Source organism: Drosophila guanche, unplaced genomic scaffold (genome assembly GCF_900245975.1).
Source record: "Drosophila guanche unplaced genomic scaffold, DGUA_6, whole genome shotgun sequence".
NCBI classification, from domain to species: domain Eukaryota; kingdom Metazoa; phylum Arthropoda; class Insecta; order Diptera; family Drosophilidae; genus Drosophila; species Drosophila guanche.
This window is the reverse complement of record NW_022995743.1, coordinates 5,894,551-5,909,329: the sequence shown is the minus strand read 5'-3', so window position 1 is coordinate 5,909,329 and position 14,779 is coordinate 5,894,551. Positions and strand designations below refer to the sequence as shown.

The window sequence follows — 14,779 nt, the reverse complement described above, 5'->3', positions numbered from 1 at the left end:
GAGACAGCAGCGAAGTCAGCGGCAAAGACAGCAGCGTATATTCAAACAAGAACCGAAGCCCAGTCAATAAAGTCGAAGCTTTAAATACTCTTTGAGGCAGTCAGATATGGGTCACACGCTCGTGAGTGTTGCGACTTGCAATAAATGTAACACACCGCCTTGGGTAGAGCATAGCGAAGAGAGTGCAAAGCGAAACACGTGTTTTGAATTAAATGCCTGTCCGCTCTCTCCCGCACTCTTTGGACCCCTTTTCGCTGCGCTTTGCCATTCCCCTCAGCTGGGGAACGAAGTTGCGCCGCGCCGTGCCGACTAGTACATACTCCGCCGTCGCCCATTAGAAGCGCATTCTTGACGCTGTGTGGTTGTTGACATGTTGATGGCCAAAAGGGAAACCCGCATAAAAGACCAAATTCCATGCTGCATGCGGAATAATCACGTGCAAACCACAATCTCAGAATCGCAACCGACAATTTCAGCTTAATAACAATGCAAATAACACACACGCAGACACATGCAAACACGCCTGCTTCACCTGTGTCTGGCTGTGTGTGGCTCCGTTTCTGACTTTAGCTCAGGTGCAGGTAGAGCTTAATGTTCCGACCCGAAGCGAGCTTCGTGCGCTGCTGTCGACCTGTTGACGCTGGCAGAGCTTCAGCTTCGGAGTCAGCGCCAGGCTGCGGACCGGCTGCTGTCAGGTTTTTGGGGCGCAGTTGATGAACGTAGCTGCTGGCCGAAAGACGCGACCGGCTTTAAGCTCCCATAAACTCCACAACTCCGACTTCCAACCGAGAAGCCCTGACTGGATGTTCGTTCTACCAAGTGCGTGCAGTGAATCAATCAAGCGTAATCGAGTGCTCAACAATTTCATAGGCAATTTCCACGCTCATCTCTCACATACTTTCCGAGATCGATGATATCTTAGTCTCGAGAGCAGTACGAGATGTGAGGGAAATACAAGCTAAGAAATACATACAACAAAAGAAAGGAGAAGAAGATTTTAGTGAAAGTGATGAAGCGTCGCGCAGCATCAGTTGGCGCAGCTTCAACCGCATCCGCGTCTCAGGCGCTTGATGAGGTTGGGCTCTTAATGATGTCTGCCGATGTGTGCCACCAACAAAAACAGACACAAGCAACAAACAACAAACAACAACCACAACACTTAATTTTTGCATGCGCAAATGTTGTAAAAGAAACAACAACAAAAACTAATTTACAACTTAACCTGAGGACTGAAATTTAAATATTGAGTCCAACAGAAAGTGAGAGAGTGCTGTTTATGGGGTGCTTCGAAATGCGAAATGCTCAAAATGGAACAAGACAAGAGTAAAAATAGGAGAGTTTTTCATACCTTTGGCGAACAGTTTCGATTTGTGGTCAAATCAGAGTCCAATCCTAGCCAATAAACCCATTTAAAAACAAGGTCTTCATAGAGTTTTTGTTAGCTGTTTACTATACTGGCTAGTTCTTTATTAACTCAATATTTACTCAATATAAACAAAGCCTTCAGCATTCTGTAAATGCTTTAAACCCTTAATTTCATGCTAAATATCTTTCATTGATCGCTTTAACCGTTTACTTCCCCTTTGAATGCAGAGCGACTGCTGCGTACAATCGTTTTACTTCCTAAATAATAAACGTGGTTTAATTGTCGCTGACATTAAGTGCGGCTTTACCACCCATTAACGGGTTTTATCGGCCAGCTTAAGCCAAAGTTTCTGGCTTAGTCTGCAATTGGACGCACATAAGCAAGCAGAGCAGACCCCAAAACTCACCTTGAAAGCACTAACTCCTCGCACACAGTTACTCAGACACTCAGCTACTCACACACAAGCACACAAATATATACACTCAAAACAAAAGCGTCACAGCATCAGTCAGCCCCGAGAGAAACAAAAAAGACAATTTTTCTTCATCTTCTTTCTTTTGTGTCACAGTTGCACTACAATTGTGAATTCCTCCCCACAGCTCCGCTCCTCATCTTGCCAGCTAGCGCTCACCTCTTTTCTCTTTTTGTCTACTCCTCCTCCTCCCTTCGACTGTGTCTGCCTGTGTCGACTAATTACCCATCATTTGGTTGCGAAAGTAACCAGCAAAAGCGATAGGAACAACAGAGCTAACCTCCCATCTACCCACATACTGGCAGCAGGCACTGTTAAGTGCTACTAAAATCGACACCATACCATGTGCACTGCTCCCGCTGATGATGGGGCTGCCGCAGTTACTATTGATGCTGCTGGCCCCAGCCATGGCTCGACGGCCTTGAACTCCAACCAGGTAAATGCCACTTACAAAAGATACACACACACACACACACACACACACACACACACACACATGCAGGTGATACTAGTATTTATTGCAGTTGTGTATATGGTTAACATATTTTCGGTTTTCGCTTGATGTCGCTTTGTGATTCAGTTGGTTGGGGCCGCCACCTTATCTGACGACAATAATACTCGCGTTGCCATTAAAGCAACCAAAACTATAAGCAGATCGGTGGTCGAAGTAGTAGATACCCTTTTATATAACATGAGTATCGTATTTGAATCAAATTGCGGGTTCATATGTGGGTCACATGAGTTGAAACTGGTTTAAAGTTTCTCCCAGAAAAACTCTTCTGCACTCTACTTGTAAAGATTGAGTTCATTCATATCCCACAGTAGTGCCGATAGCAAACATCTTATCCAAATTATCATACCCCCTGCAAAGAGTACAACAAGATCTTAAACTAAAACTGAAACCAGTTTACTTGTTGGACTAGGTCTGGGTCTTGCGAGAATTATGCGAACTGACGTCTGTTTGGTGTCTTTTTTCTTTGTATCAGGTTTATGTGGCAGTGTTACTGCATCTTGATGGTGTATTTTTGGCGCTAAAACGAACTTGAAAGTCAAGATCAGGGCAACTACAAATATTAGTTAACGTTCAAAGAAGCTTTTCCCAGTGACATCATTGACCGTTAGACATGTCCGAACGAACCACCCGTGAAAAAACTGTCTACTTTGGTATTTGTACTCAAAACAAAACCCTGTCGATACCGAACAATTCAAGCGTGAGAAGAGTCAAAAAAGTTGAGCAAAAATTTGTCCAAAATGATGACAGGCACCGACATCGACCCGCTGGTGGAGGAGGGCGGCCTGGCCGCCACTCAACACCGCCTGACCATCTGGCACAAGGTAAGGGGAGTTCCCTTACAAGCCCACCCAAGCTATAAGACCCAATCTTAGTTGCTGTTCTTTATGCTGGGCCTCATCTCCGCTCTGACTATTTGCGTTTTGATCCGGCTATCCAACAAACTGACTGCCGAGGCGGAGCACAAAGCTGTGTTGCATTTCAGGGAGATCTCCGCGAGTCATAAGGTTCATAAAATGGGATACTAGTATCCACATATCATACATCCACATGTGTACATACAACGTTTCTGTGTTTATATTTGGTTTGTCTTGTTTGCAAATTGTTTAAATAAAGTGCTAAATGATAGATGCTGACTACCTGTCCAGCACTAAAGTGCAAACAAAATGGCAGCTAATTAGCAAAAGATCAAGAAAAGCTTTGAAGAAACTCCACATGGAGGAGGTTCCGGGGTGTATTGAGTGGATAATTAGTCGTTGACAAGAGACTCTACGTCAAGTATGAGTGCCATATTAAGAGTCTTTCGTCTGCTGCTTTAGGTCTCCATACCCATAGATCCCAGTCAGAGTCCGCAGGAACAGAAGAAACGCAACTGGCGATGCTGCCTGCAGTGGATAATGGTGCCCGTCCTCTCGGTAGGCACTGCAGCGCTCTGGTATTACCTGGGAGCTTGGTATGGATTGGCGGCTCTCTATGGCGGCGTGATAGCCACACTCTTGGTGCGGCCCGGCTGGAGGTGGTTCTATATAGCGGCGGTGACTGGTCCTCGCGACACTGTGTAAGCTCTTGGCATTGCAATGGCCCTCGCCAATCGAATCTCAAGCCAGAATATTCCCCATTTAGTGCTCTCTTTGCCTACATCCGAGTGCTGCTGTTTGTGAAGCGACAGGAGCGAAAGAACCTCAACATTGGCGACATCTTCGAGGCAAGTGTGGCTCGGCATCCCGACAAACTGGCCATCGTGAGCGAGTCCCAGCAGTGGACCTTCCGACAGCTGAACGAGCACTCGAACCGCGTGGCGAACGTCTTCCACAGCCACGGCTACAAAAAGGGCGATGTGGTGGGGCTGCTGCTCGAGAATCGCGCCGAATTTGTGGCCACCTGGCTGGGTCTCTCGAAGATTGGTGTCATCACACCGCTCATCAACACGAATCTGCGGGGCGCCTCGCTGCAGCACAGCATCACGGTGGGCCAGTGCACGGCCTTGATTTACGGGGCCAGCTTCCGAGCGGCTGTGATGGACATTGCGAAGGATCTGCCCGCCCATGTGGGGCTCTACCAGTTCAACGATGAGGGCAGCCAGGCACATGTCGTCGCCGAGGGCTTGAGCCAGGGTCTGGCCCAGCAGCTCAACGGACTGCTGGACACGGCCGCCAAAGATAAAGTGGCCGCAGGCGCCACTCGAGCGGATCATCACGACAAACTGGTGTACATCTACACCTCTGGCACCACGGGGCTGCCCAAGGCAGCCGTAATCACGCACTCGCGGTGAGCATTTCCTTCTCCCGATCATCCGCTGATGCTTGACACTTATCGTTTATCCTGTAGCTACTTCTTTATTGCCGCTGGCATCCACTATGCCCTCGGTTTTAGGGACCAGGATGTGTTCTATACACCGCTTCCACTCTATCACACTGCTGGCGGAGTGATGAGCATGGGCCAGGCCCTGCTGTTTGGCTCCACGGTGGTCATACGCAAGAAGTTCAGTGCCTCAGGCTACTTTGCCGACTGCGCACGCTTCCAGTGCACCGTAAGATCAGTGACTTACATGGTAGCCCCTCCGCTCCTTCTCACTATTTCCATCTCATCTCCGACAGATTGGCCAATACATTGGGGAGATGGCCCGCTATATATTGTCCACACCAGCGGCAGCACACGACCGCAAGCATCAGGTGCGCATGGTCTTTGGCAACGGACTGCGGCCACAGATTTGGACGCCTTTCGTCGAGCGCTTTGCCATCAAGCGTGTCGGTGAGTTCTATGGAGCCACGGAGGGCAACGCCAACATCATGAACAACGACAGCACTGTGGGAGCGATTGGCTTTGTGTCGCGAGTACTGCCACAAATCTATCCCATATCCATCATACGTGCCGATCCGCACACGGGCGAGCCATTGCGCAACAAGAAGGGTCTCTGTGAGCGATGCGAGCCCAACGAGACGGGCGTCTTCATTGGGAAAATTGTGAAGGGCAATCCCTGCCGCGAGTTCCTCGGCTACGTGGACACGAAGGCCTCCTCCAAGAAAGTGGTGTACGATGTCTTTGCCAAGGGCGACATGGCCTTTATCTCTGGCGACCTGCTGGTGTCCGATGAGCGGGGCTATCTCTACTTTAAGGACCGCACCGGCGACACCTTCCGCTGGAAGGGGGAGAATGTCTCGACCAGCGAGGTGGAGGCACAGCTCAGCAATCTGGCCGGTTACAAGGATGTCATCGTGTACGGAGTCAGCATACCCCAAACGGAGGGACGTGCCGGCATGGCCGCCATTTACGATCCCACGCGAGAGGTGAAGGTGGAGCTGCTGGGCCAGGAGCTGGCCAAGGTGCTGCCCAACTATGCACGCCCGCAGTTCCTGCGATTCCTCCGGAAGATCGACCTGACCGGCACGTTCAAGCTGCGAAAGGTGGAGCTGCAGCAGCAGGGCTTCGATCCGGCGGCCATTGAGGATGAGTTGTTCTACGTAGGATCCGATGGTGTCTACTTGCCTCTCACGCAGTCCGTCTACGAGCGGATTCAACGCAACGAGATGCGCTTCTAGTGGGAGACAGCAGGAGGAGGAGGTAAAATCTCCATGGTTGAGCTAAGACTGTGCCCCTCATTATCGAATCGAAGTTAGGGCCAATGCCTCCACTTTCGATGCGAAAGGGAAGGCATTACCCGCCAGTTATAATCTTTGTCTAGCTGTTAGGTTTAATTTGGTAGAGTTGTGTTTATTGTGCTAGCATTAAATAATGATAAAAAGGAAACTTACAATGGAAAGAGCATCTTGCATCTGCTCTCCCCCCAGTCATAGATGGAGAGTAGATCGGAAATACTATCGACAGTCTCGCATGGTTGTGCCATCAGCCATTAGTCGGTGGGGGGCACATCCTTGTTGAGATCGCTCTTCTTCTTCTGCTCCATGCGCTGCTCCACCTGGTCCAGTCGCTCGCTCATGGCGTCCAGCGAGGAGAGCAGACCCTCTTGTATCTCCCCGTACCGCTTCATGGCCAGTATGAGGCTCTCCTCGATCAGTTCACTCTGCTGTGCATACTCCCCATTGTTCTGAGTAACCTGTTTCAGCTGATCCAGGCACTCGCTGGGTATGCTGCGGAAGTATTCCGCACCCAGGGCCGGCTCCAGCTGCTTTATCCGCTCCAGCTGCTCGGCCTGGGTGTGCAGCTCGGGCGCCACCGCATTGAGGTAAACCTCTTTGGAGCGCACCTGCTGGTGTTCGTCCAGAAAGTTTGGGTCCAAGTACTTCTCCAGCTCCCCCGCCCGACTCACGCACTGCTGCAGCTGTGTGCGTCCAGTGGTCGCCTCACTGAGCAGCGCGTTGGCAGAACAAAGAGAGTCCACTATGCCCTCGCCGGTGTCCGCTTCCCGCACAGGCCCAAGGACTCGGGTTAGGGCATCGATACGCTTCTCCAGAATGTCCAGTGCCTCCATTTTCAATGTTTTTTAATTGTTTTCCTATTTTGATATGATGTCACTTGTGCTAGAGATGCTTCTGTATTGATAAATCACTATATCGATACTTCGACTAGATATCGATACTTTAGTGCGATATGCGGAGCTGTTTACTATTTGGCGACCGTTTATTGTACGGTAGTAATATAAATATCTCCACTATAATCTTTTACAACTTGAAATTCTCTAAAGATAACGACTCCGCATCCTTGTTGATTTGCGCCAGACTGTCCTCGGAGATGATGCGCACCACATCGGCATCGGGCTCATCGTCCGCTGTATCATCCAGCACACACAACAGGCCATCGTTTTCCATGTACGGAAAGAAGAACTCCGGCTTGTCCCAGCTGGATCGCTCGCCTATGCCGCAATGCGACTCCTGGGCCATGTGTTGGGTTAGCAGGTCGAGCTCGTCAAACTGGAGGTCACAGCTAACACAGCGACGCATGCACAGCTGGCGGCGCACATAGTTGACCACCTTGACACGCTGATAGAAGTTCAGTGCGCTGGTGGCAGCATCGAAATCCAAGCTGTGGCCATCGATCATGTGCTGTTTGAGGCCAGCGAAGTGTTCGGTTAGGTGCGGGCAGTAGAGACACTTGAGTGAGTGTGGCTCGCCATCACCGGCCCAGTCCGACCAGTCCGAATCGTGCTCACCCTCCGAGTCGGGACGAGAAAAGTGTTTGTCAAAGTCCACGCTGACGTTCTCCGCATCTGAGGGCATGGATCCAGAGGGCTGTCGTCGTCTCTGGTGCTGCTGTTTCCGAGGTGTGGCCACCGGAGCGCGATTGTAGTTGATTAGGAAGTACTTGTCGTACTCCCGGCGATTGGGATTGATGCGCTTGTGTCCCTTCTTGCGCATGTGCTCCTTCAGAGTGGTGCGATCCTTGAAGATCTTCTCGCAGTACAGGCAAACCAATTGATTCAAATTGGCCTCCAGCTGGTTGAGCAGCTCGTCGACGTAGACCAACTTCTCGGGCTTTCCCACCAGCAGAAAGTGCTTGTCAAACAAATGATCCAGATAGTCGGCCCTGAGGCCCTGGATCACGGTTCGGCAGAAGAGACACTCCTTGGAGAAGTTGCGGTCCGTCAGCTCGAATTGGTGGCGCTCCAGGGCGGTCCTCAGTCGTTGCTCCCGCAGTCGCTGACGCAGCTCGTAGTCCTGCGGCAGTATATCACAGAGCAAATAGTATTTCTCGTTCCTGGCATATGTCCCATCGGGCAGCTGGTCCAGGAACATGGTTGTGCAGTATTGCTCGAATTCATGGCCTGAAAGAAACCATATTTAATAAGGGGATTTATCTCCGAAATTGCACTATTGCCGCTCACTGTGAAACTCCTTTTCCCAGTACTGCAAATAGTCCTCCAGCAGCGCGATGTCCTCCACATCGGCAATCACCAGGCGATGCTCAAGATACAGATGCGCCAGGCAGTCGTCTTTGTCTGCGGGAAAAATGTACACCTTGTCGCATTTCAGGCACTTGACGGCTGTATTTGCCGTCGGCTTCAGGGTAGCACTGCATTTGATTTCCACTTCTGGCACAGTGTCCGCCGCGTGTTCCATTTTTTGTTATTTACCAAAGCAAAACAAAAACATTAATATCAATATATCGATAATTGTAATATAACATCGATATTATATAGTGGGTTATATTTATGTAGATTTATGTAGAAATGCCAATTGGGGTATAGTTCGCGTAAACACCAACAGGTGGCGACTGGGTCGAATCTATGCTCTATAAAAGGGCTTGCTGTGCAACATGCCAAACTTACAAGGAATTGTATGAAACAAAATGCTGAGCAATGTAAGCGGACACCGTTCCTATGGCAGTAAGTACACGCCTAAGCCCTAGTTTTAATGGGAAGCGCAGCTGTGCAGAAATGCACTTCATTCAGGCCTATAAAATGAACTCGCCAATCCAGGCGACATCTTCATTGTGCATTCTGCTCTTCTTTAAGCCAGAGTCCAATACAATATTGTCTGTAAATATGGCTGCTCTCAAGTACATCCTATGCCTGATATTTTTCGTGGCCTCCGCGAATTCCATGTCTCGCCATCTGGCACCATTTAAACCATTGAAGAAAGACAGATGCAGGATTCACAACGAAACTGATGAGTGGCAATTAATTAACACGCAATGGAAACCAAAAGGATTGTGCGGAATCTTCTCATGCGACGATACGTATTCCCTGTATGGATCCAATACTATAACTCTCAGCTTGTAAGTACCCGAATTGGTTCGTCGAATTGTTCTTCGAAATATGAAATAAATGTATTCAATTCAGCTGCCAAACCCCGGCTTTGTTCCAAGAGTGTAAGGAAAATGTCACAGACACGACTATGGACTTTCCCGATTGCTGTTGGACTTGTGTTACTTTGAACAACAATTGCGACCCGCAATAAATACTTGGAATTCGCAGAAACATACTTCAAGCAAATCAAAGCAAACATGCGGATTAAGTATCACATAAAGTTTATAAATATAAACGATACGCGAATTATGTACCTCCTTATATAGTTACTTCATGGCTGTGGTGAGGATCAAACACTTTTTCAACACGCTCGCTCGGCTCTCAGAGAGACTCATAGACCCCTAATAATAAATTCACCTTGCACTAGTTGTGGGTTTGGGTTATGTCGTTTGGGAATCAAACAGTCTTGTGGGTTTTGGTTTTCTTTTCACATTATTATTATCGTTTCCTCTTCACTTTGTCCTTACATAAATTAGTCTCTAAAACTAAAGCTAAGACCTAAGAGGGTAACGCGAGTACACACATACGGAGCACAGTAACGAATAGTTTACAAATATAATTATGTACAACAAAATAAGATATGTACAGTGTAGACGGAGCGCGACTTAGTTTGGATAATGCGAAAATGCATTGCCTTGCGCTCCATTAGAGTTAGGATTGACAGTTGACAGGCCGACCATCATCTGATTGCGGCTGTGGTTTAGGTGGAAAACTGAACTAGCTGACTAGCGGAGAGAGAGACTCTCTCTCTCTTCTCTCTCTAGTGCTGCGACTCCACTTGAGGCGTGGCGTCCGCCTTGGATTTCGTTGGGGGATCGTTCCAGGGCTGCACCTCGGCCTTGCCGAAGAGCACAAACAGTCCGTTGCCCACCAGGTAGAAGCCGGCGGCAATGAAGAACACGATGCGCCACAGATCGGGATCTTTCTGTAAAGCAAAAGGTAGAAATTGATTCAGCAAGTGGTAACAGATTGGAAAGGGGTAGCCGATGGACTCACCTCATTGGTGACAATGACACCAACCACCAGCGGGGCGATGATGCTCATTATATTGGCCACGCAGTTGGTGATGCCCATCAGGATGCCGGCATAGTTCGGAGACAGATCAATGTGGTTCATGTTGAAGCCCAGGTACGTGGCGCCATTGGTGCCCACGGTGAAGCAGAGCAGAACGACGGCCAGCGTGGCCTGATCGGCACCCGTGTAGCCCAGGCCGATGAGTGTGACCATGGGGATCCAGGTGCCGATCGTGTTGAACAGCTTGCGGCTGGTGCCCGTGGAGATGCAGTTGCGGTTGTTCAGCTGCGCGGATATGGCCGAGAAGACGAAGGACATGCAGAACATGCACACGTAGGGCAGGGACGAGAGCAGGGCGTTCGACTTGATGTCCTTGCCCAGGATGTTCTTCATGTAGCTGGGAATCTCGGTCAGCAGGGTCCAGAAGCCCCAATTGTGGGTGGAGTGCGCCACGATGAGGACCAGGAATGCGGGCGATGTGAACATGCTCAGCCAGGGTGTGGGCGGCTGCTCCTTGGGCTGGTCCTGTCCAGCGGTCACCTCTCCGGCCTGCGCCAACTCAATCAACTTGCGCTCCTCCGACGTGATGCTCTTGCACTCCGACGGCGAGCTGGCGCCCCAAAGGAAGTACACGATCGACCAGACGCACCCAACGCCCCCAGAGATGTAGAAGATGCTGGGCCAGCCAGCCGAGGAGGCGGCCAGCAGTCCACTGGTGGCCAGCATGATGATCGTGCCAAACTGATTGCCGGCATAGGCGCACGTGCCGAGTGTGGCGCGCTCCTTCGGCGGCGCCCACTGGGACAGGATCGTGTGCGTGGATGGGAAGACCACGCCCTGGCACAGACCCTCGACCACACGCAAGGCGCAGACCAGTTGCCAGCCTCCCAGCTTGGCGCACAGTGGCGTGAGGATGTTCAGCACCGAGCAGATGGTGAGACCCGAAAGGATCATCACTTTGCCACCGAACTTCCTTGCCAGCTGGCCGGCCGGCACCTGGGTGACCACATAGCCCCAGAAGAAGCTGCTCAGCAGCAGGGATTTGATCCTATCCGACCAGTTGTATTCCTACGGAGCAAAAGAGTTGAGTTAGCGCTCGCTTTGGGTATGGTGCAGTGAGGTTTACTTACAGGAAAGTCTGGATTGGCGGAGGCGGAATCGATCATGGCCACCACGGCCACGGACAGGTTGACGCGCTGCGCATAGGCCACCGTCAGGGCGCAGAAGAGCAGAAATACCTGGAAGTGGCGTACTCCCAGACCGGAACCTGCAATCAAATGGAATCGGTTAGTAAGCGGGGAGGTACTTTGTGGTGCGGTGCGGTTGGGTAATCTGATTATCGTTTGCGCGCCCCAGCTCAGCCGTCAGTTCAATTAATCGATCGGCTATCAGCCTATTGACCGCGCTATCTGTGGAGTGGCTCTGGAGGGGTTTTCGTATTCGTATTCGTATTCGTATTCCTATTCCTATTCCTATTCATATTCCTGCTGTAGGTCACCTGTAGGTCGCCTGCAGGCTGAAGTCTGTCCCAGATTTTGAATTGCGTGTGCGACCCACTCGAACTGGCCACAGCTGGAAATAGATTTATGCCCCCCCCACTTATTTTTCGGGTTTTCGTTTACTTCTTGCTCCTCCTCTATGATTGCCGTAATTTAACTCTAATTTATCATCCCTTATCTGGCAGACAGATAGCCCAACCAGAACCAGCTATGTATTTGCATTTGGGCCGCTTCTGGTTTCGGGTACTCTGGATAACGCGACAGATTTTTGGCGGAAAAATTCCATTCTAGGGAATGGCGACGATGCGGCGGCGGCGGCGGCGGCCCCCTTTTCCCTCCTCTTTGTGTACTCTGCCAATAGTGGGAATTTGTGTATATTTAACTATTCATTTGCTGGGCTTAATCTCAAGTGCGTTGGTCATGCAGACCCAGAACCGTGCCACCACCACCACCCCTACGTAAGCTTCGGGGCTTGTAACGCTTCCATTTGGTTTCGGCTTATCAACTGTACGTCAGACACTGCTGTAACAAATGCTGGCATTCTGGCTGCCATTACGTGTGCATCAGTGCATCAACGGGATAACGGGGGGAGGCTGGCATTTGGTCAAGGCATGGCCCAGGGGGATAGACACTCCAAGCTTCTGCCTGCCTGTCAGCTTTCAATCGCGGATCAAACTGTTCGTTCGTTCGATTTATAGACAGACAATATTGAATCGCGGTTGCCGTTAGCTTTGAACTTGAATTTTGTTCGTGTTGTGGGGAGGAGAAGAGCTTTTCGGTTGCTCCAAAAAGCCCGCCGAAAGCTTCGTTTGTTTTGGTTTTGGCTACGGTGTGCACCCGCTAAAGGCGCAGATGGATTGGTGGAATGGGCAACCGCAAGTCACGCAATTATGGCAGCAATTATCAAACTCAACTAATTCTCAATTATAATTCAAATTGTTATTGAATTTGTGTCAGTGCTTTGGAGTGCTTTCCCACTACAATGCGGGGGGCGCAACGTATTGAGGAATGATGGACGAGGTGTCGTAGCTGGACACGCTTATTGTATAAATGCATCAGAGCTTAACCGACTTATCATCGAACGCCGCTGGCTGATAACAATATGGGTTGGCCAGAGTCGGAGGCCGACTTTCCCCAAACGACTTTCAAATGTTCAGTCAACAGATAGCAAGGTGCCACTCCACCTGTCAAGGGTTGGGGGGAAGGGAGTGAGCACCCACTGCTTTCGAGTGGATGTAGAAATCCAAAATCGATGTCACAACAACCTCAGACGAGAGCCAATCACGTGCCCGTGCCTTATCAAACGAATTCTTTGGCCGACTTTTGATCGAGCAGCAAGAGACGTATCAGGTTTGGTTAGATCCTCCCCATATATGGGGGGTACACCCCATACAGTGTCTCTGCGGGGAGGCAGGAGGATAACCTTACCTTCGGTAAGTCGCTGATTTGTGACCCGACTTGCGGTGCCGACCCGCGTGTCAGCCTCGTCTCGGCTAGGCGCCTGCCGCGGCGCCTGCCTTGCCAATTTGAATATTTAGTGAAAATTATTTAAATATGTTGTACACATATGTATATGACGTACAATAATCCACAGTTAGTTGTTTATTTTGAGCGCACTCGATTAATTTATGCTCTGACGGAAGATTTTCAGTGTTTTGTCAAGTGTTAATGAAGTCGAATGGACGATAATTATATGCGGCACGCAGCAGCCAGCCAGCCAGCCAGCCAGCGGCAGCTCTAAATAAAGACTTGTGTGATTTATCAGCTGTAAGGATATCCGCCATACACCCTTTCCCTTTTTATTTGCCAAAAGGTTTCACTCAGTGTTTGGTTTCTGTTTGTCAGCAACTCGACTCTGCTTCCCTCCCCTGCGCCTGCGGCAAGTGCGCAAAAGTTAAGTCAAAGCAGGAACATAATAGGAAATATGTGAGATTTATGTTTTGGCCTTATACGCGACAACGCAGCGACTGCTATCGACTCTAATTGTTCAAAGAACGTATCTTACGTATCTGCTATCTAAATCTATAGCCGATTTGTTGCCGTGTTTTCGTTAGTCGCCGCCGCTTAGTGCTAGTCGCTGCTGCTGCTGATGCTGCTGCTGCTGCTGCTCATTAGTCGCCGCCGGTACGCGTACTAAACTGGATTCACGTTAGACTGCCTGTCGGTCTGTCTGTCGCGTATTGGAGCATTCTTTGTGTGTGTTTGCTGCCGTGCTCGCATTGACAGACAGACACCCAAACAAAGCCGATAGATTGCCGCTGTACTGCCGGTGTATCCGACTATCTGGGGGGTATCTGTGCGGTGTGCTGACACTTGTCGGCTGTGCGCTGGACTCAAATTTGCATACGAACTTTGATGATTTATGTTTGTGGGCTGTCAGCTTCCTGTCTCTGCCCATACTGCTGGCCAGGCGCCAGTGCAGTTACTGCTATTGATACCTTTAATTGGTTCACCTTGGATGAGGGACTGACTGCCTTAAAGCAGATGCACATTTCATTTGTTAATTGACGGGAGGTGACTGGCACCGCGTGGCACCGATTAAAAAACACAAGACAGCTTTTGCTGACTGGCGCTTTGGATTTAATCGCAAGTTTTACCACTTGCCAGTGGATTGACAATCTATTTGTTTGATTTACTCACAAAGCACTTAAAGACTTTTCAAACTTCGCACTTAATGGACTTGGAGTAATTTCCCTTGGATCGACTGTAATCTTTTCAGAAGTGTTCCCTTCCCCTTCCCCTAGCTAAATGCAATTTCAGATCTAAAGCCTGATCTTATCGAAGGATTCCACTTACTTTTGCCCTCGGCCTCATCCTCCTTTTTGGAGTCCTTCAGGTCCATGGAGTTATTGTTGCTCCCACCACAGCACAGCAGCTTCATGTTGAATGTTTTAGTTAAATGAACTGAAAGCTACTGGTTAAATTCTTGTTGTTCTTTAGAGTGTTAGCACTTTTATGGTTCGTTTTGAGTTATTGTGGCGTGGAATCGCAGTCTCTTGGCCCGCTCACTGCTGGCCAGCAATTCGAAATGTTTCGATATCGATCGAGGAAAATGTGCGCATATTAGCTGGTGTTCCAGGTCCCAGATGCCAGGTTGCAGGTGCCACAACAAAGCACAAAATTGTAACAGATTCTGTTTCGATTCTCTACCGCTCGACGGATGCTACCGTTTAGTACCGCTCTCGCTCTCGCTCTCGCTCTAGCCACCTTTACA

At 49.7% G+C, this 14,779-nt stretch overlaps 4 protein-coding genes and 1 long non-coding RNA gene across 7 annotated transcripts; 2 read left to right on the top strand and 3 right to left on the bottom strand.

The window, feature by feature from the left end:
• The first annotated feature begins 711 nt into the window (after positions 1–711).
• LOC117592651 (long-chain fatty acid transport protein 1) lies at positions 712–6,096 on the top strand. Of its 2 annotated transcripts, XM_034286595.1 has the most exons (6): positions 712–819; positions 2,084–2,274; positions 3,669–3,907; positions 3,973–4,617; positions 4,678–4,879; positions 4,947–6,096. In XM_034286595.1, exons 2-6 carry the CDS (start codon positions 2,182–2,184, stop codon positions 5,886–5,888), a joined length of 2,121 nt encoding a protein of 706 aa, XP_034142486.1. In that variant the 5' UTR covers positions 712–819; positions 2,084–2,181; the 3' UTR covers positions 5,889–6,096. The 2 variants fall into 2 exon arrangements, with proteins under 2 accessions (XP_034142486.1, XP_034142487.1); XM_034286596.1 differs by lacking the exons at positions 712–819; positions 2,084–2,274 and adding an exon at positions 3,013–3,173.
• Positions 6,039–6,853, bottom strand: LOC117592657. The gene has a single exon (XM_034286603.1). The coding sequence runs from the start codon at positions 6,776–6,778 to the stop codon at positions 6,200–6,202; it is 579 nt and encodes a 192-aa protein (XP_034142494.1). The 5' UTR covers positions 6,779–6,853; the 3' UTR covers positions 6,039–6,199.
• A 55-nt stretch (positions 6,854–6,908) lies between these two features.
• On the bottom strand, positions 6,909–8,394 carry LOC117592655 (zinc finger protein 277). Its single transcript, XM_034286599.1, has 2 exons — positions 8,129–8,394; positions 6,909–8,068 (listed from the first exon to the last, which is right to left on the bottom strand). Exons 1-2 carry the CDS (start codon positions 8,361–8,363, stop codon positions 6,969–6,971), a joined length of 1,335 nt encoding a protein of 444 aa, XP_034142490.1. The 5' UTR covers positions 8,364–8,394; the 3' UTR covers positions 6,909–6,968.
• A 138-nt stretch (positions 8,395–8,532) lies between these two features.
• Positions 8,533–9,624, top strand: LOC117592658. 2 transcript variants are annotated; one of them, XR_004574560.1, is made up of 3 exons: positions 8,533–8,633; positions 8,759–9,021; positions 9,086–9,624. It is a non-coding gene; the product is annotated as an uncharacterized LOC117592658 (long non-coding RNA). The 2 variants fall into 2 exon arrangements; XR_004574559.1 differs by lacking the exon at positions 8,533–8,633 and having other exon boundaries at positions 8,735–9,021.
• LOC117592654 (putative inorganic phosphate cotransporter) lies at positions 9,466–14,779 on the bottom strand. The gene is made up of 4 exons (XM_034286598.1): positions 14,362–14,779; positions 11,197–11,333; positions 10,049–11,134; positions 9,466–9,977 (listed from the first exon to the last, which is right to left on the bottom strand). The coding sequence occupies exons 1-4, from the start codon at positions 14,444–14,446 to the stop codon at positions 9,813–9,815; spliced, it is 1,473 nt and encodes a 490-aa protein (XP_034142489.1). The 5' UTR covers positions 14,447–14,779; the 3' UTR covers positions 9,466–9,812.